General features: G+C 37.9%; 1 protein-coding gene across 7 annotated transcripts in view; it reads right to left on the bottom strand.

Annotated features, from left to right (window-relative positions):
• The window catches only part of PPP2R2C (protein phosphatase 2 regulatory subunit Bgamma), a 202,826-nt gene that overhangs the window by 19,454 nt on the left and 156,700 nt on the right, over nt 1–26,672 (bottom strand). For all 7 annotated transcript variants that reach the window (XM_062636346.1, XM_062636348.1, XM_062636349.1 and 4 more), the window contains one exon: nt 11,708–11,872. In XM_062636346.1, coding sequence (XP_062492330.1) covers nt 11,708–11,872 — 165 coding nt within the window. The remainder of the gene's footprint in view (nt 1–11,707; nt 11,873–26,672) is intronic.

Raw genomic sequence — 26,672 nt, 5'->3', positions numbered from 1 at the left:
TAGCTGAGACATATTTTCTTGGCTCTGTGTGTCTCGTCCAACTGATTAGGAGTAATATTTGCACCTGGATACTCTGTATTTTATTAATTAATGAGATTAAACCATTTCATCCTTTATCTGCACTGTTTATTGCTTTTCTAGTCTTACCACAGTAAGTATTAGAAAGACTTAGATTAATTAATTTCAGAAACTAATGCAGGCATGAAAGCCTTGTATCATTACAGAAAGAAAGATAGTAGAAATTTTAGTAGCAGCTATTCTTTGCAGATAGTTCCTATAGTCAGCATAACCAAGCCAAGAAAATTGTTACAGGAAATTAAGCAGCAGCTCCCAATGTTACAGAGAAAGCTTAGCAAGCAGCAGCAGATGCCTGAGCAACCAGAACAAGGCACTGGCCTCAGTAAACGAGATACGGTGTTCTTGGGTCTTGGCTATTTCTGATTTAGAATTGATGCAAGGTTATGCATACACTGCAAAAAAGCATAATCTTCATTCAATTTGGCTACTGCAGGTTGAGTAATTGGAGACAGAATAGCAGTGACAGCACATAACTTGGACTTCAGTTCAGGCAAGCAATTTAAATTCAATCCTGGCTTCCTCAAGCTGATAGAAGAAAACATAGTGCTTGCCTACTGTTTGCAAAGCCAGGCTTACCAGCCTGCACTGGAACACACTTTCTGTTCACTACAGTTTAGACTTATCTTCTGGAAGCTGCTTTTATTCCAGGGGCAATCTGCACCCAAAACACCAACCTTCAAATCTAGCATACTTTTCTGTACTTAAATAAATCTTGTTAGACCAGGACTCGGAATCAGAGCTTTACTGAAATTTGATTACAAATTTTATTATACTCTTTGAATAACTTTATTAACTTCTTAATAACTAACTTTTGCCATAAAAAGGGTATTTAACTTTCATTAATATTGTTCTTGATGACCTTCACTGTGCTAATTATACAAAAGACACTAAGCTACCTGCCTAGTTGCAAACTAATGAACATAGGAAGCACAGATGGTGTGGTCTGCTGAGCTTTAACATGATACTGCTCAGACTTAAATATGACCCTCATGACAGGACTGTGGAATAGAGAAATACCATGGGGATTATGGATGGAAGCTGAGCATATCTCTGAGTAAAGCCAGTGTTGGAGAGCAGCCTCCAAGGAAGGCACCAATCCTGCCCCTTACTCCACTGGCAGATACATGGGTAAGCTGGGAAGTCTGCTTAGGGCTCCCATCAAGCTTATGTTGCACTCTGGGTGCTGCCATTGCAACTTCCCATTTATTTTGATATGGGACTGATTCCACAAACTTGAAAGCTGTACATTTTGGACAAGACATATCCAATGAAAAAAATCCAAACAACAAACTAATCTTCAATTCTCAACAAGAACTAATGGCTGACAAAAACTACTGGTACGCATGTGAATGTAACTTTTTTTACACATCTTGGTTTTTTAGTTTTAAATTAATTGCAAAAAATGTGATACTTTGAAATCCCACTGTAAAGGCCTGAAGAGAGACCAGGCAGTCACTGATAGTATCTTCCTCTTCAGCTTCGCCAGCTACCTTTGACTGCAGTACAATATTCCATTTTCCCCTAATGCGTAACTGAGAAAGAGGGATATCAAACTACCATTATCCCAACAATAGCCAAAAATAACTCAGCCTCAGAAAACATAAACCCCCATGTTCTCATAAAAGGTTTTTCTCTTTCTTTGTCCCATTTCCAAAGATGCACATTTTTGATGGAGTCATTGCTATTCTCCAGACTTCAGCACCACTGAAAATTCGTCTGTAGTTTGCCGAGCAGAGCTTTAATCACTGCAGGGTATAAATTCTGGCATATGTGAACTTTAAAAAATAATAATGCTAAAAATGGCTTATATGGTGGGTGCAGTGTCACAGTCTAATGTGGCATACAAAACTGTATTCCTCCCAAAAGCCATTGCAACAAGAAGTATACATAATTCTCTACATTATACTATAGGTCCCCAGTTAATGCCTTGGATGAATTTTCGGCATTCCTTCCACCTCCTCCTTTTCCTCTTATTTTCACCTTTTGCCTGGATCAAATAAACACACCAGCACTCAGAGAACTGCTACAAGACAGATGGTTCCAATATACAAATAGGAAGAATGTTTTTAAATACACAAAGAAGAATGATCTATTTAAAGGGAAACCAATAAGAGTATCTGAGATAATATGGGGTAGGGTTTAGAAAAGCAATCTATCTAATGTAATGAAAGTTTATCTGGAGCTACTTTTTATTTTCAAGCTGAATTTGATGGGATAAAAGAAATGTGAACTGTACTCAGTTAAACAAATCTTTCATTGCTTTTAAAAGAGAGGAACATAGAGTATAAGCTTTGGCAAAATGTTGTTATCATGACCTGAGCACTTGAGGATAACTGCAGGTGTTTACTGTGAAATGCTAGTACACAAAACGAAGAGAGAGAACTAGTAAGGGAGAAGACCCTCAATGATAAAGCTGTGTACTCCTTAAGGCATAAAGATATGAACCTTGAAAATTTCTGTTACTGCCAATGAACAGTAGAACAATGGATAAAACCAACTTTCTGCTATTACAAAGCCAAATATATTAAAAAAGAAAAGCAAAGAAGAATCATGCTGATGTATATTGTAGATTATGTGACTATCTGAGGGTAAACAAAAACAAAACCAGGGAAAACTTGGAAGATGAAAGTTTATCAGCTCCACAGATTTGGTAAGAAATTCCATCATTCACAGGATAAAATTATAAGCAGCTATAAAAAGTCCTTCCCTATAGCAGAAAAACAACGCTACTTTCTTTCTACTTATGAACAAATAATAACTTACTGAAGCTTTTTTCCTAGAGGATACTGTTTGTAGTTTGCATTCCATCCTGAAAACTTCTGGGTTTTAGAGCATTTAAGCATTGTTTCTTAGATTGAAATTCTTGGAAAACCTGCACCATGAAATAAATCTCTGTCCTCATCCAAAAACAGTTTGTAGTTAGGCTGAATTTAGGACTTATTACAGATAACCTCTGGGTTACACAGGTACACACACAATAGGTGTATTTCAACTGGACCTGGAAATACTGGACCAAGTAGTCTCTCAGTGGCCTTTAAGCTCCATAAACATAGAAAACAGATGCAGTCTCAAACCAAACAATTCATCATCTAAATTAAGTCTCTCTTCCATTTCAAATCCCACATGAAAATGGCTGTAGTACCTGATTAAAATGTACTGGGAAATGGTACTTTGAAATGTATGGAATTTTACCCATCTTTACAGACTAACCACAGCAACATGCAAAAGGAAGAACAAATATGCTCTCCTGATAGCCGATAAATACTTTTAAGACATTCTTTTGTTTTCTGGGATCCATGGTTATTCTAATTAAATGTTTCTCACAAACGTGATCCTAAGCTAAAAATCTTATAAGTGTTTTCATTATACTCTAATGTGTTTAGATGACAAATTAGCACCACTCCCCAGGACAGTTGTGATTTGCTGTACCACATATATTTCATAAAGTTTAGTATAAAAACCCCCAAAGCTAAATTCATTGAATTTATTTTAAAATACTAATCACATCCATTTATTTTAAGTCCATTACACATGCTTCAACACAGAAAGCTTTAATTTTTCTATGTAATTTAATTCAAGATATGCTCACATCTTTAGCTATGTGTAGTTCTGGTCTTATCTCTAGTGTGTTAGAGGTCTCAAGACAACAAAAAAGTTGGTAATGGCAATGACCAGAAGTATCAAGTTACTTCCATGCAGGGAATGACTAAATAGACTGGGACTCCTCAGACTAGGAAAGACTGAGGGGTTTGTAATTAAGAGTGGCATGGAACGGATGAATAGGGAACGACAGTTCACTTTGTACACTGTCTCTTCCAATCAACAAGTAGGGGTCACCAAGTGAAGCTAGGAAAGGGTAAGTACAGAGCAGATACCTTCATAGCGCACCTAATTAAGCTACTAAAGACTTTACTGAAAGATATTGTGAATGGTAAAAATCATACACAGGTTTAAAAGGAACTGCACAATTTTAAGGAAAACAAAACAAAAAACAACCCTCAAACCCAAACATCCATTTGAGTATTGTAAAATGCAGTAAGTTCACTTTCACTAAAGTCCCCAGTTTCCAACTGCAAAGTGCAGTCAAACATTTGCTGTTGATGTCTCTATTGCCCATCAGAGCCAGAATACTGGGCTAGAAGCACCTCTGGTCTACACAGGTATAGTAATTATTTTGCAGTTAATTAAAAAAAAAGAAGATATCATACAAAAGAGTACCTGAGCAGATTCTAAGTGAATCAAAACCAACTGCAGAGCTCCTTTTTAAATTCATCGTCTCTTTATACCTTTTAAAGCTTCATGGTTTATGATAACAGTTTGATTTACCAATATTACTTACTCAGTATTTCACTACCACTGAATGATTTATTGTTTGGCATTAAGGCAATCCACTCATACATTCACCTCCTTCAGAAATTCTCTTCCAAAATCAGGATGTTCTGCAAACATGACAATCTTGCCTTCATGGTCTACTCTGCTTAATATGGTTATATACACATGTGGGAATTTTTAAGTCCACCTTCATAAGCAATCTAAAATACAGGTTTTTTTATACTTCAGTATAAATATCTAACCACAATCATTTAACTTTTTATATTAGCATAGTCTGTGGTTGCTGACCGTGTTTTAAACTGAAAAAGCAGAATGTTTTTATATTTCAGTTTTCCATTTGGTTTTATATAATTCAGGTTCTGGCCACTTAGACGCCATTTTCCTCCTTTGAGTGAGAGCAAGTTTCTGAAGCTACCGCCACATGACAAGGCTGAAATTCCACCTCCTATATAGCATTCCTTTATCCAGTGACCCAATATTAAAACCAGGCTTCTCATCAATACCTCTGGAGGGTATGGCTTTTAAAAGTGAGGCCTCAAATCAATAGTTAAGGATCTGTTTTGCCATCTGCAGCGAGTTGCTGCAGCTTGTCACAAACCACAAGGGATGGTGCATTAGTGCTGGAAGGCACAGCCAGATCAATAGCTGAAGATCACTGGGGGCGAGCTTCACTACAGAGTAGCTTATATTAATGTAACTTTACCAGTGAGTTTGTTAATAGAGAGAGATGGTGCTAAAGAGAGCAAGGAAGTGATAAAAATGCAAAGCTAATCTAGAAGATCAAGCCTCTTTAAACCTCAGTCTCACAAAGACTTATGTGTGTGTTTAATGCCACATGTTGTGAGCAATCCTATGGAGTTAATGGGACATAACACTACTACTCCTCTAAAGCCAAATTCATGCGTAAGCCTTTCTGATCTCCATATACAAGGTTAGTGACAACTGGGGGGGTTTCCCCCTATGAAATAGGATTTTGAAAGAATAATGTTGGCTTTATGAGATGCTGAAAAATGGTATTTGTCACTATTAAAATATTAAGCAAACAAGACAGGAATTTTAATAGACTGAATAATTAAAGCAATCTTACAGCAATTATTTGCTTTATCTCTGTGTGGCTGGTGGAGAGGGGTTAATGAAACACCTCTTCAATCATAAATCATTTACCATCACTTCAGGCTTTTCTCTTTCCTTTTACTATTTGATAGCTGGAAGTAGGTAAATCAGGGTGGGCTTTTTTCTTCCTTTGATTTAATTTTAACATATCTTGCACAACTGGAGGAAACATTATATAGACATGATTGCATTTCTGTAGAAACACTCTGAATTTTCATTAGCCATGTTTTAAATGTCTTTATTCATCCAAACAGAGCAGAATGGAAGCTTTGGAGCTCATGCTAAAGCCAATCTTATACCAAATTTCAATGGGATTCCTGCACAGGGGAGAATCCCTTCCAGGGTCTAGTTTAGCATGTGTGAAATTGTAGTAACAGATCTTTAGTGACAGTCATAATTACAAAATTATCAGGATACAGGCACATTTTTTCACTGGGGATATAAAATCAGCAATGAATATCTGCCTTTGTAATGCAAGCTTATAAAATAAACCCAGAATTAGGATAAAGAGAACAAGACTTTACTAAAGCACAGTGAAAAATCATTACAGAGGCTCAGATAAGTTTCACTCCTGTCACATGAAACCTTGCAGATTTTGCCTGAAGTGGACATCACTTTGACAGTGGCCTCTCAATGCACAAAGGGAGAACAGTGGCTGTCTCCCTCTCAGATGATAACCTGACATGAGACCAGATGCACAAATAAAAAGCGTATTTTGGATGTAAGGCTCACATGGAAGAAAAACAAGATGTCTCTTTTCCAGAGACAATAAGCATCATTCATTTGGAAAGGCCAATATCAATTAGCAAATCCAGCAGGGATATTCTGTCACAGGCTTTTTTTGTGCATCTGGTTGTTCTCTGCTGCAAAAGAAAGATAATCCATATTCAGTCAGAGGTCTGAAAGCTGCCTTGTCTCTGAAATCCCAACCTCCTTTATATGACTCGCAAATACAATCAATTTAAATTTTAAAATTCAAAATGTTCCAAGGACATTATCCTTGATTTCTGTTTTGGCTGCTGCCACAGTTCTGAATTCTTAAGATTAAAATCAAAGGTAATCTCAAAAAAGAAACCCCAAACCATTGGATAACCAACTTGTGTTACACGGCAGACTAACAGGACAGTGGCATTTATCCTTGGAGAAGGCTGGTATTTCTTTCATGCCTAGATTTCAAATGCCAATGTGGAAAAGGACTCTCAAGGAAAAAAAGACATCACCACCAGCTTTGGGTCACAAACTAAACCTCAAATTCGCTTTGCATTGCTCTGAAGACCATTTTATGCTTGTAAGATATTAGTTATCCACCCCATGGTATTGGGAAGGCACCAGCTGAGATGCTTTGCCCCTTTCAGTAAGCGTCCAGAAAAGGTGGCTGTTAGGATTGAGTGTCATCTACAAATGCTTCTTTGGTCAAAGGGAGGGCGGCTCTAAATGGCTCTTGTTACAGATCCAGCTGTCAGAAGCTTGTGAAGTCTGTATGGAAGATGGAAAGCCTGAACTAATGGTGACAGAGCTTAACTGCACTATGTAATCCCAAAGTCTGTTTTTTAAAGACAACCACAGCACACAGAGCAATCAGCTTGAAACTCCTTCTTCTTTGGAGTATTTTGTCATAAATTTTTCACATGGGTAATGGGTAATTAGAAATATGGGTTTAGTCTACAAATACATATTAAGAAATGAACATGCAAAAACCCTTAAAGCAACATAACAGCATTTAAATAGATTACAACTTCTGAAGCATGCAAGGACTTTAAGATATTAACGCTATTACACAAATATCAATAGTAGTTATACTCAAACGACTTAAATTTCCATGTTGCGTAACTATGCAGTTTCTGTTTATCACTTAAGACTGGATTTAGTAATTCTGATGAACTACTGAAAAAGCTCTTCCTTTATATCTGATATGCGCAAGTTCAGCTTTTCTTAGCTGACTGCTGTGTTAGATGATTTGCTGTAATAGCTATATGTATGTATTTAGTTTGCAAGCTGTTTGAAAGAATATTATCTTCATGCACATTTATAAAGAGCTCTGAATATAATATTAACAAGAAAAGATCAAAATCAAATCAGCAAGTACTTGTTGCATTTCATACTGCTGTAAGTATTTTTTAGAACACTTTTACTACAAACAGTATCTTTGTCCTTGTCTTCCTTGTCACCTGAATCTCTTGCATGAGAATTTATAGAATTTGGGGTGGGGTGTCATTCTTTTATGTTTTGGATGTTCCCGGCTAACAGCTCTAACAATGATACTTCATGCAGCTGCTAGCTTCCCTTGTTTCACTGCTGTCATAGATTTCCCATACACTGCCTTTTTCTACACCGCATTGCCATGCATGTTGCCTGAATAACACCTCAAAGGTGACTTGCTAGTTTTGCCACATACACTTATTAAGAAGAAAGCTTCCATATTATTTAAATTCATTCCCTATTTCTTGCTGCTTGAGTGTGGCTTTCATATCTGTTTTAAATCTTTACCTATAACTCTACGGACTGGAAGAACACCTTCTTTATTCCTATCCCTGTAATACCCTAAATAAGCAGGGGCATTAAACTCTTCTTCCTCACCTTTCCAGAATATTTTGATGGAATTCTCTCCCACTACTTGTAAGTATATTATGTATGTATCTCTATATTATGTATGTATCACCCCAATGGTTATAGATTGGGCTTTCCTAGATATCCATTTGTAATGGCCACATATGTTTTGCTCCTGATTGCTCTCCCAGCACTGCATGATCTATTAAAGAGGTGTTATAAGAAACAGTTACAGGTAGTCTATTAGAAAAACAACACATTTTATCACACCTTATCAGTATCTCAATGACCATTTAAAGCTCAGCTGTTGATATTCTTTCAATGCCTTATGTATAAATTTTGTGGTCTGAGATTATTTTTCTAAGGTACAGTGGTCTCTATTACATCTCATCACACAAACTGGCAGCTTGCTAATAAATCTCAGCATAGGCACAAAGAATGAGAAGGTATGGAAGAAGTCTCTTGTCTCTTCCATGTCAGAGCCATGAAAGATTTGTAAAGGGAAACCTTGTAGCGTTGTGGTTACTAATGCTGAACAGAGAGATTTTGCCATTGAGCTTAGCAAACCAGAAATCTTCAAGAACACCATAATTTATTAACATCCTGTGCCAGTGGTTTACACTACAGATATTAGTATGTAATTTATTTATACAGTATGGCACAGTAATTATTCATGGCAATCTCTAGTCTTGTACAGATGGCCCTTTCCCCAAAAGCTGCAACTGTGTTTAGCCCAGCTATGAGAGATTTGGACAACAAAGGGGCTGAAAAAGGAATCAGCCCAAAAGTTCAAAAACATATGCTCAGGGTCCACATATTTTTAACAAGTTTTACATTGGCTCTTTTATCCCTAAAAATATGTATATCCATTACACTCTCAGAACAGTATCTGAAATTCAGATACTGTTACCAAGTGCAAGGTCCTACAGCTGGGTCGGAACAATCCCAGGCACAGCTACAGGTTGGGCAGAGAAGAGATTCAGAGCAGCCCTGAAGAAGGACTTGGGGGTGTTGGTTGATGAGAAAATGAACATGAGCCGGCTTCAGTGTGTGCTCGCAGCCCAGAAAGCCAACCGTATCCTGGGCTGCATCAAAAGGAGCGTAACCAGCAGGTCGAAGGAGGTGATCCTGCCCCTCTACTCTGCTCTTGTGAGACCTCACCTGGAGTATTGTGTGCAGTTCTGGTGTCCTCAACAGAAAAAGGACATGGAACTGTTGGAACAAGTCCAGAGAAGGGCCACGAGGATGATCAGGGGACTGGAGCACCTCCTGTATGAAGACAGGCTGAGGAAGTTGGGGCTGCTCAGCCTGGAGAAGAGAAGGCTGCGTGGAGACCTCATAGCAGCCTTCCAGTATCTGAAGGGGGCATATAGGGATGCTGGGGAGGGACTCTCCATTAGGGACTGTAGTGATAGGACAAGGGGTAACGGGTTCAAACTTAAACAGGGGAAGTTTAGGTTGGATATAAGGAAGAAGTTCTTTACTTTAAGGGTGATGAGGCACTGGAATGGGTTGCCCAGGGAAGTTGTGAATGCTCCATCCCTGGCGGTGTTCAAGGCCAGGCTGGATGCAGTCTTGGGTGACATGGTTTAGTGTGAGGTGTCCCTGCCCACGGCAGGGGTTTTGGAACTGGATGATCTTAAGGTCCTTTCCAACCCTAACTATTCTATGATTCTATTCTATGATTCTAGCATAGTGATATTAGACTGAATTAAAAAAGTAGAGATGCATAGCAGAACATGAGGGTTTACAGTGACTATAGTCATGACTGTTTTGGTTAAGAAATGAAGTCAATGATGAAAGGTTGAAAGGTGAGCTGAGCTAGGAGAACAGGGTACTGATCATGCATATACACCATGTGTAAAGCTACTGTAAAGAGAAATCAGATGTACAGAGAAGGTACAGAAAGACAATTAAGAAAATATTTGATTTTGTGGACTGTTTTTTATGATATGTCCTTTTTAGATTGCGATGGGCTTTATATAATTAGTTTTGTTTGCCTCTGAGTACTGTAATCAAACCACTCCAATCAGCAGTACACGGGCCTATTTTAACACTCTGGAAGTTCTACTATTGCTGTATCAATTTTGTATTGCACACATTCAGGTTCTCCATGAGCTTGACTTGAGTTCAGTGCAGCAATGCTACATTAAATGGCTATTTTCTAACTCATAGGTCTGGAAAATGGGGTTTAATCAATGACCATTAGACCTTGCACTCCCTTCTGGCATAAAAGTCCTTCTTTCATCCAGGGCTACTGTATAGTTTTAGTAAGTTATGATTGGCATTTGGCACTGAATTACAGGGGCACAGAGGCCTTATTAGCAGGAAAAAAAAATGGAAGTATTATGGAACAAAACAATTAAGTAGGACAGAATAACTCATAGCAATGTGCCAGATTGTGTCATGCTTGCATTTCACTTCATGGTATTGAATTCCCCCTGCAAGTATAAGGGGGTACAGCTAACAAAGGTAAAACACTTCTTTGCTTAGAAGATTGTCCTTAAAGGTTATTTTCTATAATTAGAGACCACATCCCAAGAGGTGGAACATGTGCACTTCTCCTTGCAGCCAAAACGCCTAGTCATAGGCTCTTCACTACATTTACTTCAGTTAAAAAAACACCTTCTGTGCTAAATCTGTGCACCACTTTTGTCTCAAATGTTCAAATGTTTTCTTCCTTCCCTCCTGCCTCTACTACAAAGAACCGCCTACCTCAAAAGATTCAAGGAGGAACCGAATGACATAAAGCTTCTTATGTGCCTCTGGCATAGAGAATTTCTCCTGAATCTCCTTCCCAATGTTTCAACATTGCAAAAGAAACTGAAGACACAATGGAAATGTTCTGGAAGTCCCAGTCCTGAAGGTAGCTCAAGCAGAGCCACCACAGTTCATTCATTGGGTTCTCAGCTCCTCATAGGAACCAGCCACAACTCACAATGCCATTGCCTGTTGATTTTCATTCTCAGAAGATCAGGAATAAACAGGCTGCTTGCAGAAGGCAAAGTGCCCAGGAAGAACCATATTCTGTCTCACCTAGTCTACAAAAAGCTGATAGCAAGATACATTTTCCTTCATCGTTTACTTTGAGAACAAAGGCAGCCTCACGTTTTAACATTTTGCTTCCTTGTTCTTATGTAGGTCTCAGGTATGAACTGTCATGAATTGGTGGCTCCGTCACATATAGGGAATGATGAGCTAAATTTTTAGGAAGGACCTTGACATTTCTAAATCCTGACAATGTTTTCAATATTTTGAAGGCAGTTTGAGTGACAGAATTTACTTGATGCATATTCAGAACAGGAGTTTTGTATTCAAAACAGTATGCTAATCTACTTAAATACTCCTCCTCCATGCATATTTCATCTGCTACAAATCATTTTTCTTTTGCTGGAGTGTTGTAGGTTCTTCACTGATCCCTGCAATAAGAACCACCACGGACACCAGTCACAGACATGACAGTTATCAAGTTCATAGGTATCTGTACAGATGACAAAAGTTTATTCCTTTTGCTGTTTTCTTTTCAACTGTGCCTGCAACCGAGAAGTTAATACGCTGAGGTATGCAAACATCTACATGCTGTCAGTGAATAGTAAGACTTTAATGACACCTGGGACACAATGAAGCAAGGACTTACGCTTGGAATGTTTGTCACAGAGAGCCGATGCCCTCATGTCACAGAGTCTCAGGGATCCTTTGCTGCTGCTGTAGACAAAGAGATTGCAGTGATGGGGATGGAACTCAGAGGCTGTAATCACTTCCGTCAGGTCCTCCATATTGGCTGGCTTTATATCTACAATGTCTGAATGGAAGTTTTATTAAGGAAAATGCAGTTTGCAGGTAAACCACTCTTAGTAAATGACTCTTACTGCCTTCTTGAAGGAAGCGTGTAAATGTCCATACATTTAATGCTTTTAGATAAATATACACTCATTTTTTTGGCAGTAGGGTGTTTTTAGTTTTCAATACCTGTCTCATTTACACCAAACTCGAAAAGCCACTACTCAGCAATGGCTTTGCAGCACATGCCATTACTAGGTCAACATTTGTCCATGCTATGCAAAGACATCAAAGGAACAGTATTCCAGGGGATACAGAACTCACCTTCATTAAAACTAACAGAGAGCAGATAGCTATATCTCCTGCAGCTGCTATTGAAATCACTGCTCTATCCCAGATAATACTGATGGGTAGGGAACAATGTACAGCTCAGATCTGCTCCCTCCAGTAAAGGCTCACTGGCTTGTATGATCGTGCACCTTGAGCTAAAAAATACACATAGCTTAAGTTAAAAGCTTCAAACAATAAATATATTTTTTGCAAAGGCAAATATGGTAAACCCAGAAGCCAGAAACACACACATATACTGATACAATTTCCTTTAGGAAAAAAAAAAACGTGCACAGTATTGCTGCTGCTATTTGAATACTTGCAAAAGAAGTATCTGAAATGGTATTCCTGGGTTTTTATGGAAAGAATGCTCACTACTGAAATCAGTCTGAATTTCTGTGACAGAGAATTGTACACCTGAATAATTAAGTGAAAATACCCAGAAGAAAATACATCAAAAATCTAGTTTCCTAAGCACAAACCTGTTAGTTGGATGACCAAAGATTATCTGCATCAAGTGTAGCAGACAAAATGCCCATCCAACACCTACATATCCACTCATACATATTACCTGCCTTAAGATTAAAAAACGGAACCCTATTAGTACATATTTGGAGGAGAAGGCCAGCCTGTGGAAAATTTCTTACAAAGAAAAAATGAGAGAGTCCCATGAGAGGCTCTAAGAAAGCAGAAGATGCCGAAGAAGGAAGTGAAAGAAGGATATATATGTGAAGCAGTACTTTAAATAAGATTGTAGATTTTCATACGGCCCTCAGCAATGTACTGTAGATAAGCCATCCAAATGTTAACAAATCCTTCGAACAAGGAGAAGAGTAACATTATCCTATTTTACTGACGAGGCTGTGCGAGAGGCAATAAAGGATTTGCATAAGATCACATGGGAAATGCATGACAGAACAAACCCAGATCTACTGAGTCCCTGTTCAGTGCCCCAAACACAAATCGTCTCAGTGTCTGGATTCCCCAAACACAAAATTTAAATCATCTGACATTCAAAATTTAAACATCTCAGAGGATAAGATAAATGAGAAAATCTGTTTTACTGATGGCAAGAGAAATCACGTATCACGATACTAAGCCTGTTTCTGTTCCCACTGTGCCCACTTCCCAAATGGAAGATCTTTGATTGATTTCTGTGGGAACAGTGTACAGTCTGTCATCCTATACTTTGATCTTTCCCCAAAATGCAGATCTGAGACCCCACATTGATAATTAAACATAATACAGAAGATTCAGAGATAATTATCTTGATGAATTTGCATAGACATATACATCACACTGATTTTATTCCTTTGCATATACCAAGTGGTTTAAAAAGAAAAATATCAGCAAAATTATTAATATCTTGTGACATTTAATAACAACTGGGAATAAATTAACGTTGCATTCCAACTGCACTCCCTCTTACTTGCACTATCACATTTGCATCCATCTCCAAGAGCCCATCATGAATAATATTAGTGAGTGAATGTTAAGATGTAGCAACATTGATTTACCACTTTTATAAAGCATCGCTAAATACTTTTGAAAATCAACAGGAAAATACAACCTTTATCCAGTTATTTGTATTTGGTGAAACTGTCTCAAGGCAGTTCTACTTTAAGTAAAAGCAATATCCTTCAAGTGACTGAACTGCTTTCAGGAGTTCAGAGAAGTTACAGTAACTCAATACAAGAATTTCACCTCTCAGCAGAGATGAATAATTGCTGAGTGATGAGAAAGATATAAAATATAAATAGAGTATGTGAAACAGTCATGGTAAGTACCATTTTTCTGGATGCTGAAGACAATATTGATGAATTTCCCTTCATTGCATGAAATGAATAACCCTGTGCTGAATAATGAAATTAAATATTCCATTCTCCTGCCAGAAAAGCAGAAAGTACTTGAAAGAGACTGCAGTTCCAGATGTGATCTAAATCTCCACTGAGAAAGAACCTCATTGCCTACCGAGGATCACAGGGAAAATGTACCACGGGCAATTCCTCAGTTCCTTAGATTTAGAAAAATTAAAACAATAACATTTGCATTGAAGTAAACAATCAAGGGAATAGAGAGTTGCCGAAGAGACTTACCCCAAATGCATTTGCAATAATAGATGGAAAAGCAGCCTTTGCTTTGACAGCTACAGAACCCAATGTATCAAAAGAAGAGCGTGTCACACAAAAGAACATTTTCCTCCTCTCATGATTTTTGCCATCTATTTGAAAACAATCAAGTACAGCTTGACATGTGATGTGTGGGAACTGTATTTAAACTAGCATGACATGGTAAGGGCAAGCATCTCCCATGAGACATTTTGCATTTCTATTTTTCCATCTTCCCTTTGTGTCTTTTCCTTCCTTTTAAGCATAACATTGCATGAAAATATGAAAAAAAAAAAATTGGAGCAGACAGTGTGCTTCAGAAACAGGCCCTTTGGTGCACTTAAAAAGCTCAAAGAAGAGGAAATCTGGCAGAAACTGATTAAATGAAAATTCTATTGCTAAAGAAAAAAGTATTCTAATGGCACAAATCTGTAGAGTCATCTCCTACACTATCCTCTACCCTTGCAATCATATCTCATGGCGGGATACCTTGAGCAGGGCATCGTCCCTCTCCCCCAGTTCATTCACATCTGAAATACCAGTCACATCTGACTCCTGTGGTTCCATGTGTCATACGGTTCAGTTTCAGAGTGCGGACAGAACAACTAGGATCAAAGCTATCTAAGAAACACTAAAGAGCTCACCACTGGCAGTGCAATAGGATATAATCATGCTGTCCTCGAAAAGGTGGTGCTCCTGTCCCTGAACAGGGTAGAAATTTCCTCTAAGAAAATGAAAAAATCTCCAGACTCCTTTGACTTCCACGCATGCTTGCAAAGAATGAGGCTTTTCAATCCCTGGTAGGTACTTGCTCTATGGGAAGGCTGAAGTGGCCTCTTACCAGTGATGGGCTGGAATGCACTGGCAATCTTTTAATTCATTGACATTAAAGCAAGGAACAGAAAATATCTTCTTGCTTGCAAAAAATAGAACAGGTCTGTCCCTCCTAACCCAACTGTTTGCCATCTAACTTACCAGATCTCCCACCTATGCTTGGCTCAGCAAAACGGGATAAAGATATGAAGAGCCCTACAGATTTTCTAGATGCTCTCCATAGCAAAATGGAAATGAAAAGTCTAGTATGCTTGGAGACCACAACGGTTATAGGTGATATTCTTGCAATTGGGTTAGTAAAACTAGAATAGAAGACCTGGAGTTAATTCTGGGAAAGGCAACAAAGATACCCTAAGGCAATGTAAGCCTTAGTTTGACTAAGAGTTTCTACATTGCTTTCCCAAAATTGTTCAAGAACAGAGAACTAATGTAGGGGAGTGAACAGGCAGGACAGGATCTGACCAAGAGGAGAAAGGAGGCTTCAGGGAGAGATCTCAGGAAGAGAAAACAAATCAGTGGGAGAGGAAGGACGGAAGAGTGTAAGGAAAGGCATGATTAACAACCTGCAATTATATGCGTTGTGACGGATAAGATCTGAGTACAAGATTCAGTTATGTGGTGTGTTTAGTTCTAATGCAGTATTTTGTGCTGCTGCTGTGGAGCTGATAGTAAAATGAGGATGACAGGAGGAAGATTTGTTCCACTGCCTCTGGGCCACTGATCTAACAGAAACATCCCCCTCTGGGAGCAGTCACTCCATAAAGTCCCTTTTAGTGAAGGTTACAAAGACGACCCTCACCTTGATCCAAAATTCACATTAATCAGACTTCTCCTCTTGATCAGCTAGAATATAAATGATCATGCCTGCTTTATGCTCATGCCAAAACGTGTATAATGAAAATGTGGAAAACGCATACGGTTCCTGCTGAGCAAAAAAGGTTCCAGAATAAGTTTCTTTCCATGATAATAGAAACATAGCAGTCTCCTCAAAACAGATTGAATTCCCTTTGAAGCAAACAGCATGCATAAAGAAATAGCTGCTTTGTCTTTCTGAAACAATCAAGGAATTCTACAAGAAAGTGAATTTTGTAGAAAACAAACTTGCAATTCACAAGCTACAGCATGTAAGGGACTGCATCTTATAGCACTATTTTGGAAACATTTATATACATTGGTCCACTGCAAGAAGGAAATAATTTTTATAGTGAGATGAAGAGTATAGAAAAAAATTGCCCTCCCTTTATTTAACTGCAATGGAGGAAAGAGGCTTTCTTTAGAAGGCCAGATATCATTTTCCATAGTAACTTCACAAAAAAAAACCACCAAATTCTCACCTTTCTCATTTCAATGTATGCTGATCTCACACGTCATTTTTACCCTGAGTGGAACTTGGGTTTTTAAGCACTTCCAAAAACAACAAACTCCAGCATAACATATATTCCCCAAACCTAGTGGCTGCCTGTGTTTTCCAGCGAGGTTTGTTCCAGCTCCTAATTTTGCCTACATCTCATAGCTACATTCCAGCCTAGCCCTAGAAAGATACACTGACAGGTAGATGAAATCAATAGCGATTCATAGTAGCTGCCAGGGCTTCAGTTTAGGTAATTGATTACTGTGGTCTCACTGAGGGTCTATACTTCTAATATAAGCATTTCTCTGAGTGGTTTCCTCTGTTAGTCATTTAGTGCACACTATTTTCATTACAAGGAAGGAACTCTGATGGTTGCAAATCAGGCCCTACCAGTTTTACACTTCCTACATGGTGGTTATATCATTCCTATATCATCTACATGGGGTTTATATCACTCCTATACCATTCACCAGCTGACGGAATTAATTCCAAATGGCTACAGTTTTCTTCCATGTTGTGTACATCACGGAGCACAGACAGAATCAGCATGCTTGGAAACATCATGATGTGATTACATCAGTCTTATTATGAAAGAAAGAAGCGAGCTTTAACCTTTAAATAACCATCCAGTTAACTCCTTTCTTCTCATTTCTAAAAGATACAGTGTCCGTTTCCACTGCTGAACAACAATTCTACAACAGGCATGTCATGACAGTAAGGACACCATTGGATAGGGTCAGGCTTCCGAATCTTTGTCTTTCAGACCTGTTGTCCAAGAATCAAGGGTTTCTGGAATGGATTGTCAATAGGTTAATGGATTTGGCCTTTTGTTCAAGTCCCAGAGTTTTACCTTAGGCAGAAAGATGGCCCACTATGTATATTCTAAGTACTCCTAATAGCCACAGTGTCAATGATTTTTATCAAACAGCATTCGCCCACTGCTCCACTAAAAGCATGTACATAGAGGTTTCATTAAAAGCCCAAGAGAGTTGCAATTACATTGTCTGCAATAAGCGTCAATGCAAGAGCATTTGACTCTTCTGAGCCACAGAAGCAGAAACTGCTGAAAAGTGTGTGCTCCTTGAAGCTGCCTTGGGCCTACTATTTGTTAATGCAAGGTATTGATCCACACCTGAAAATTACTTAGTAGAACAATGTCAGCCCAATTCTATTTTTAATTCCATGGACTTTATAACAGCCATTTTTCAGCCATCACACTGGAGTTGGGAACTCTGGCAACAGTCCCACCCTGCTGGTGATTTGCTAAAAGTATCAATTTAAATGGCTTGATTTTGATTGGCAATAAAACAAAGGTGTTTCGATGATGCCATTATGATAGTGCAAAGGCTTCTGACAGCTTTTTTTTTCTGTGTTTTTACTCATGTCAGGATTATGAGTTACAGAAAAAGTAAAAACTGCTATGGGGCCCGTTAACTCTACTTGGAAGGCCAAGTCATAGACAATTAGATGCTGTGCGAACACAGAGTAAATGCTTGTAATATAAAAAACAAGTACCAAGAGCACCCAAGGAGATTAAGTGACATTTACACAGTTCTGTGGACTTCTGAGGTTTCTTAACTCGAAGATTGCAGCCTAAGTTAGATGAAAAAGAGATGTTAGTGGGAGAAAAAAGACATGGTCATAGCTTAAGAGGCTGCAGTAGCAATAAACTTTCTAGCTACTCAGCTAGAGTAGCTAGAGCAGCTAGTAGCTTTCTAGCTACTCAGCTACAACATAGCTACTCAGCTAGAACTAGCCACAAAAGAGAATTTGGCCTTTTTAGGTAAACAAGAGGTATAAAAACTAAGCTACCGCTGAGATCAAGCTCACCCAGAGATAAAATGATATACTCAGTACAACCTCCTGTCTTATTGGTAATACAGATTTATAGGGTGTAGATAACAAGGAGGTCTGCATGCTGGAGCTGTGCTTCTTGGGCAGTGGCCTCACAATTATGCACAGTGTAATTGCACTGTCAGTACATGATGGCCTGTGTTTCCTCACAGTCTAGTATCTAAAGCTTCAGTCAGATTCATGCCTAATTTAGCTCTCTGTTTCTGCCTTCTAACACCATAAAACTTAATAAAGCATGAGGAACACATAGATGAACATTCATACCCTTAAATTGTGTTTAGGAACCAAAGTAGCACTTTTTTAACTGGCAACTGATAAGAATCAGAGTCCCTCAGCACTAAGGGACTAACAAGGTTTGTCAAAGGCTGAAGAGGAATCAAGGGACAGAACTTAGATACCAAACTTCTGAATCAGAGCTGCAACTTTTGGACTTTCCATCTCAAGTTTCATTCACAATTGAAGACACTTGACAATAGATTAGAAGTAGTATTAGGAAATATTTTCCATACATAAAGTTCAAAGCAAGAGAGTCAGAACCAGTGTCAATGTTTTAGAGATAATGAAACTGAAGAATGAAGTGGTAAAGACTTGGCAAAGTAAGTCTAAGGGCCAGCAAGAGCAATAGTTCTGGATTCTGATATAGTGGTCTTTACCCTCCTTACTCATAGTACTCCAGCACGTATTCACTGTTTTTGACTTGTTTAGTTGGTTTTGAGAGGTTCTCTTGTTATTATTACATTTATATTTTGGAGTTTTTCCCTAGAATGCAGACCAGTTTAAAGACCCATTGTGAATTTAAGTGCTCTCACTCTGATCTTTGTAACATCAGAATTACTTTGCATTCCTATTATCTCAGTAGAATAAAACCAGAAAGCAGCAAGAAAGCCCCAAGTCTCCATTACAAAAATATTACTTGAGAATCAATATATTTCAAATGTACTTAGTCAAATATAGGAAATTACTTTTACTGCCATACATTCAGTAAATATCACAGACTTTGCTGTATGCAAGTTGAAGACAAACAAATCTAATACATAAGAGAAACTGCCTATGGAGTACCTGCAACATTTGAACAATTGGTGGAAGCAAAGAATTGTAGAATAGCACTGCTAAGAAAGAGTATTTAACATGATTCAAGTTACAATCATAGAATCAACCAGGTTGGAAAAGACCTTTAAGATCATCAAATCCAACCATTGTCCCTGGACTCCCAAATCCACCACTAAACCATGTCACTAAGGGCCCTGTGTACACGTTTTCTGAATGTCGAAGCTTTCTCTTCGGTAGGCCTGTTCATACACATTGAAACCATTAATTTACTTACAGAAAAACGAATGTAGAACTAGCTACTGGAAAATTGCAATTTATTTAAGAATGGAATTTTGGGCTTGTTTTTTTAGAACAGAACGCCTGCATTTCATCTGTAGACACAGTCACATGCCTGCTTTAGTGACAACCATATGCACATTCAAATTTTGAAGAGCAAAGAAATCATTATCTGCATATACACAGCTGAGAGCAAAATTAAGTGGATGAGTCAACAGAGGAAGACCTGAATTTCTAAAAGCACATCTGCATTTTTTTTCTGTACATTACTCAGTCACTGAAAGGCTGCAAAGTCATGTTTAGTTGATGTATTTGCATATTAATTAATCATGGTTTGTCTCAAACTACTGAGGGATGCTTAACGTTACATTTGGAACATAAATACCAGAAGAGCTTCAGGTACATATAAATTATTAATAGAAGAGACTTATTAATTCACCTAGCCCAGCTTCTCTTAGGCAGTACTATTCTATGTAGTATGGTAAGCGGCACGATGTATCACATACTAGCAAGGGTTCCACAGAAAGAGTGCAACTTCAACACAATAAAGCAAGGATACATTATAAACTAAAGCAATATCATCTCATCATCCACAAACCTGCTTTTCTGAAAACAGTGAGGTACTTAAAAGAGAACTGAGAGGGATCTACTTGGTCTGCTGAATCCAGTCCCTGGCAGTACAGAGAAATGCAACATACATAACTTCCTAAAATCTATCTTAAAAGTAGCCAGGGATTGTTTCCCACAAAGAAGAGATAACAGTCTTTTCATGAATAACATTTGCACTACCAGGTAATACCATCAAGAATTTTCTTCTTGCTAATTATTAAAATCCCACACAGCTGAGGAAGATCTGCCTGTTAAAAGGCAGACGCAGAACTTCTAGCTGGAGGGTACAGGCTCTTTAGAGCATTTTGGTGGGGATTTTTCATTCCTGATGCAATTTAATCTTCCATATACCTTTCGCAAACCCCCAATACAGCAGTATTTGTACCCCAGCAGAGTAGAATAATTCCAGATTTTAACTCAAGTTACAATTCAAGTCACAAAGGACTGATTTTTTGCAGAAATTAGCTCATTAGAAGCGTCTTCTACAGCATAATGTTGTCCCCTCCCGGCATGCTTGTTTTGGAAAGAGTCAAATAAAATATATTCAAACCTCCCCAGATACTTCCGAAAAATAGCTCCTTGAAAAATACTAATAAAGGCTTGCATTCAGAATTTATACTCACATTTCTGACTGCAACTTGCACTGTCAAAAAATCTCTGAACGTGAGCAACATGGAAATGAAAATGAGGAACAGATTCAATTTTCAGGAGAAACTCCATAGTGAAAGTTTTCCAAATCATCTACATTAAAATTTATGACACCTGATTAAATCCTTTTGGCAGGACTTCTTATCTGGTTGCTTAATTTATGTGAAAGGATTTACAAAAAAGCCCATTAGTTTGATCTCTAGGCACTGAAGAGAAATACAGATTCCAAAACTTTGACACACCAAGACAATTCTGCAAAGCAAAGGGGTGCAATATTCACAGCTTTTTGCCTATTTCTCTGATGTCCTTTTAGAACACTGGTTATGGCCAAGTTACTATTGCCCTTTTTTACAGAGCATTTTTACTGTGAAGGCCCTAAAAGTGACCTTAATTAACTATTGCAATTTCACATGGAATTACACTACTAAAGTGCAGTCCTTGTCAGTGTGTATTATGACAACAGAAAAGAGAGAAATGTCTGCAGTAAGAAGTGCCCTTCCTACTTTGATAGTCCAAAAAGCCTCCACGTTCTCAGGTTTTAAAGTCTCAAACAGATCACAGGCTTTACAATACCTGAGATGACCATGTGAGTGTTTTTTGACATCTCCATTCTCGTATGGAATACCCTTTAAGCAAAAAGATTTTAGCTAATGAGCAAAGCAAGTTATGTTTTCTTATCTTTTATGCTAATTCTCTGCAAAAGATTGAGCTTTGCAAGGTTAATTTCAAGACCAAACTCACATGGGAGCAAGAGTAATTAGACTCATTTAAGAGAATTCTCCCCTCTGGCAGAGCTGATTAAATTATTTATACATTATCTTTTCGTATAATTGTACCTAGAACTGTGTAAATGGCTTTTTTGTCTAACTTTCAATAAATTCATAATACATGTTTTTCAAGTTGGATACACCACCTGCACCTGGCTCATTTTTAAAATGCTTCAATGAGAAATTAATCCGGAGGGAAACAAGCATGCAATTTAAAAGCTTCCACACTGACACGATACTGAATAAAACTCATTGACTGAAGAAATAAAATTAGTAAGACAATAAATCCTGAATCCTGTTGCCCATTTCCACAGAAATAACTTCATTGACTGCAGACACATTACAGTAAAATATGAGAGCTACTTAGCTGAGTATCAGCTCTGTGATGTGACCCTTTATCTGTAATTTAATATTGCTTACTATAGTTCCCAAGTCCCTCTTTGCCAAGGACCTAAGATTCTGGATAAAACCTGAAAATTCTAATGGAATAAACCACTAGGGTGAAAAAGGAAATCTGCTTGGTGACACTAACATTAATTTCAGCTCTACTAAGTGCTCTTTCTCTCTTTGATAGCAATAAACTTGAGAAAGCTTGAGATAATGATATTTTAAAGGGGATGGCTGGTACAAAATAGAAACTTGTTTGCTACAGTTCCAATTAAATTGGAAAGCAACTGGCTCTGTGGAGATCTGTGAAAAGACATCTTTGTGCCTATTGTAAAATTCTAAGCATCTTCTATAGTTGTGCTGCCTAGATCACTCGACAAACATGAATACAGTGAAATCCCAGTTGTGTCCTTTAATGTACTACCAAAGAGTTCTGAAATGGCTTTTACAGGCTTAGGATTTCACACTATTCTTTATCATTTGCTGCAATTCCAACCAATTTTCTTTCTCCTTTTTGCAACACACTATACAGTTTTCAAAGCCAAGAGTATTTTAATGACTCAGGCTATGTTTTTCCTTACCTCTACAGCAACAAAATAATAGGTACGGGTCTCTATTTGGGGGCATATGTATTACAGGAGACAGAGGGTTAGATAAAGAAATCCATTAAAAGGATAACATAATCACATACTTATTCATTCCGGTTGTGTATGGACAGGAGTGATAAGTAACAGAATTATGCATTCTGATTAACAAATTCATATTTTTATTAAACAATAAATCTGCAATGCAGTAATTATCCCAAGGCTATAGCTATGCTCAAATCACCTTAATTTAACTTCTTTAAAAGCAACTGCAGCAAAAGGAAGAGACTGGTCTTTGCCAAGAATGCAAAGGCCTCAGCTGTAATTAGCTTTTCACAGCCAGGCTCAACTCTTCCAATTTATTTATTTTTGAAGGATGGCTAGATAGGGAATATTTCCACAGCACTATCCCATGCCCTGAAGACACCGATATCTGACACACTAGCTATGTATTGTTTGCTTTTGCTGCAATGTACATTTGAGCAGGAGGGTCTCAGTGAGTGATTCAATGCTAAAATACTGTTTAACCAGCCCTGATATAGCTCCTTATGGCTATCAGATATGCTCCATCATCCAGTTCTCTCTGACTGGCTTAAAGTCAAATTCCCAAGATTGGAGTCAATATAAGGTGATGAGAATAGTTAAAAAGCAATTGTTTCTGACAAAAATCATAAAGTATATTCTGGCAAGCAACAAAACCAAACTGAAGTCTTGAAAGACCCACTTTTGCAAACTTAGTGATAGTTTTCAGAGGTCCCTAAATCTGGACTTAGTCTCCTAAAAGATGCTGAGATTTCTCCCTATTTCTTGAAAACAAATCACTCTTAAGGTCCTTATAGTCCCTGCTCACATAGCCTTACTGCTATAATTATTATCTGTTATTTGAATTACAGTAGTTAAAGACTGCAATTTGCAAAAGACAACATATAAAGACAAAACTGTTCCTGCTCTGAAAAAAACTTTACTCAATTATGACATTCTAGAAGAGATGATGACTAGAAGAAGTCATCATTTCTATAAGAAATAATGTTGTGTCCATATTGGACCTGAGCAGAAGCAGAATCACCAACTCAATTCCTCTTGTAGAAGCTGCATCTATATTAGTGTCTACAAAGTGACTCAAGTGATCCTAGAAATGCAGTTCTCTCTTGGCACTCTGGATTAGGGACACACATAACTTTTCTTACAAGTGAGTCTGTTGAGAGCTCATGAAAGGCTCCATTTACTATTGGGATTCTATACAGTCCAGAGAAGATGAAAACTTACAGTTACACATATTTACCTATTTACTAATTTTATTCTTCAATTGACACTAAAAACATTTCTTGTGTGATTTTAATAAAAGAATCCTTACTGCATTCTCCCTAACAGGCAGCATAAACGCACAAGAAGGATATTCCCAGCTACCACATTTCCAAAATCGTTATTCTGGTGGCCACACGAGTTATTTTGTTTAAAGCCTAAAATTCTTTACTTTATGCCACATTTAACCACAGTGGTTACAAAGAACAGGTGCCTGATGCGTTGTTTAATTACATACCCACAGAGCCAGTGTGGTCCCCAGTCTAGCACTCAGAGAATTCCTTCCTCCTTTTATGTTCTTCTTAATTATTATTTATCTAGTATTAACATCTCCAATTAGGGTGGACCCCTGCCCAATCTAAAACAGTTTAAAGAAAAATCAGGCTTTATTTGATCATTGATATCTAAGAACACTGCTTAACAGCTCCATAAAAATGAAGATTGGGTTTTACTCTGGTAAGAGCTCTCTTTCTCCAGTTTAATGTATATTAAAATACTCTTTTACAGTGCATACACAATTGTGGCATTGGAACACTGACTAACTTTCTTGTACACATAGGTAAGGTGTTGCCTATCCTGAATATTTTAACATAAAGTGGTTACTGGTCTTTGTCAAAACCATCACAGTTTGAGGCTTAATGTTACCAATATCTTATAAAGTAAATGCAAATTTATATATGAAAAAAAAACAAACAACAACAAACCAAAAGAGGCCAAAATAGATTTCACTCTACCTTTTTTATCTCCAAAAATACTGATTAAACTTACTTTAACTCTTATGTTAGCTAACAAAGATTCAGTCACCTTCCTAGCTCTTGGATCTCTTAGGATAACGCATAAACTTGGTATTTGGAAATTCAAACTATTCTAAACCCATCAGACTACAAATCTGTATCTTGATTTCCAGTGGGGTTTATTTTGGATACCATTATTTGTGAACTTCTCAGCACAATAAAGAAGTTGCCCCATAACTAAATAAAACACAAAATGTTTTTCACTTTCATGCAATCAAGGGTGTATTTCTGAGTAAGCCCATCAAAAGGAAAATAAAAGGAGAATACCAGAAACTGATGGGTCAGCACTTCAGAGAAGAAATAATGTATATGTACTTCACTGTCACAGTAGCAAAACATCCTTGTTTCCTCTTCAGTAACTACTGTAGCCAAATCAACAGTATGGTCATGCTTGCTTCCCCAAGTCTACAATAATTGAAAAAGCCCCAAAGTACTGTATGGAAGAGCCCAGCTCAAGCAACCATTTATAAACTTGATGTATTTGTTCAGCCACTTTATTGAACATAGAATTAGAACATGGAATGGAAGTAATGGATAGTGGGATCCCACTATGCAACATTCAGATTCTGGGTTGAAATTGTAGCAAAACTATTTGGCTCTAACAATCTTTGTTTAATTGAGTACAAAGAGGGGCTTGGAGCGAACAACCTCAACATTTTGTTACAACTATTTTAAAACATTTTTACTGTAAAATGCTTGAGTTAGAGCATGTCAAGCACTTCAGAGGAGGAAAGATCTCTATCTTACAATGTAATTATCACCAGATGAGAAAAATGGCAATGCAGCAAAGAACCTAAGTTAAGTATTGATACTTGATGTGAATTTTGCATATTCGCAAGTTTCATATAATATAATTTCTTTTCTTATTGCTTATGCTTTTTCCTCTACATACTGTTCTCCCCCATGGCTTTAGAAGAGAGGGCACTAGACCCCTTAGGCAGCTTTTCTAGTGGTTCACCTCAAATTAGAGTTCAATATTTATCAAAATGCACAGAAAGCTTCCAATTGACAGCACTTAGACCTGAGCTAGGTGTCAAAATCTTTATTTCTACTACTGTCAACTCTTATTTTTACTAGAAGGCCAATATTCCCCTGCTGAAAAAAAGTGGAGACTAAAGAGTGCGCTGCAGCAATCCAGAATCTAATCAGCTTGTTGGAAATAGTGTTCTTCCCTCAGAAGGACGTAGGAGTGCTTTAATTAGAAAAGCAAAGCAACCATTTCTCAATATTTACACTTTAAAAGAACTCATCAAACCACAAAAACAGGTTGCATAGTACCTCTGCTATCCTCTAGTTCTAACTTACAGACCTGGTTTTAGCTTTGCAGACACCTTCATTCTCTTTTAAAGGAGAGAGGGACAGAGTGCATGTGAGAAAAGGAGAGACCCTGGGAAGCAGAGAACAAAAGAACACAAATTTGAGTGAAAAGCTACTCAAATATTGCTAGCAGCAACTCAGACAGAATATGACTCCATGGTATAATATATATATTTTAAATACATGATACAGGTTGGCAGTATCTTTCTTGATAGAACAGGAGCTACTAAAATGCATTACACAGTTCTCAAGACAAATAACGTCTGCCATCTCCCCAAACAGAAAGTGCATGCTTAAGGAGAACAGTGCTGCAGGAGGGGGCAGCAGCAGGTTCTCACACAGTAAAGGCACTTTTTCGAGAGCACAGCAAATGCATCCCCACGCACACACACAGCTTGTGCACAGTCATCCTGGCTGAGGAATTTTTTTTATAGAAATAACTGTATCTCACTCAATAATAATAAACTTGCCAGATTACAGCTCCACAAATGCCAAGAGAACACTGCAGATTTGCTTGCAGTTTAGCACTCAAATGCTTAGCACTGCAGCGGGTAACAGGAATTTTGAAGGCTAGCTATCATCCCTAGCCTGCAGGCTGCTCCCACATCACT

Source organism: Pezoporus occidentalis, unplaced genomic scaffold (genome assembly GCF_034315485.1).
Source record: "Pezoporus occidentalis ecotype Australia unplaced genomic scaffold, CSIRO_AGI_Poc_V1 ctg48, whole genome shotgun sequence".
Classification (NCBI taxonomy): domain Eukaryota; kingdom Metazoa; phylum Chordata; class Aves; order Psittaciformes; family Psittacidae; genus Pezoporus; species Pezoporus occidentalis.
The sequence above is the reverse complement of the archived record's forward strand: the minus strand, read 5'-3'. Positions and strand labels throughout refer to the sequence as shown.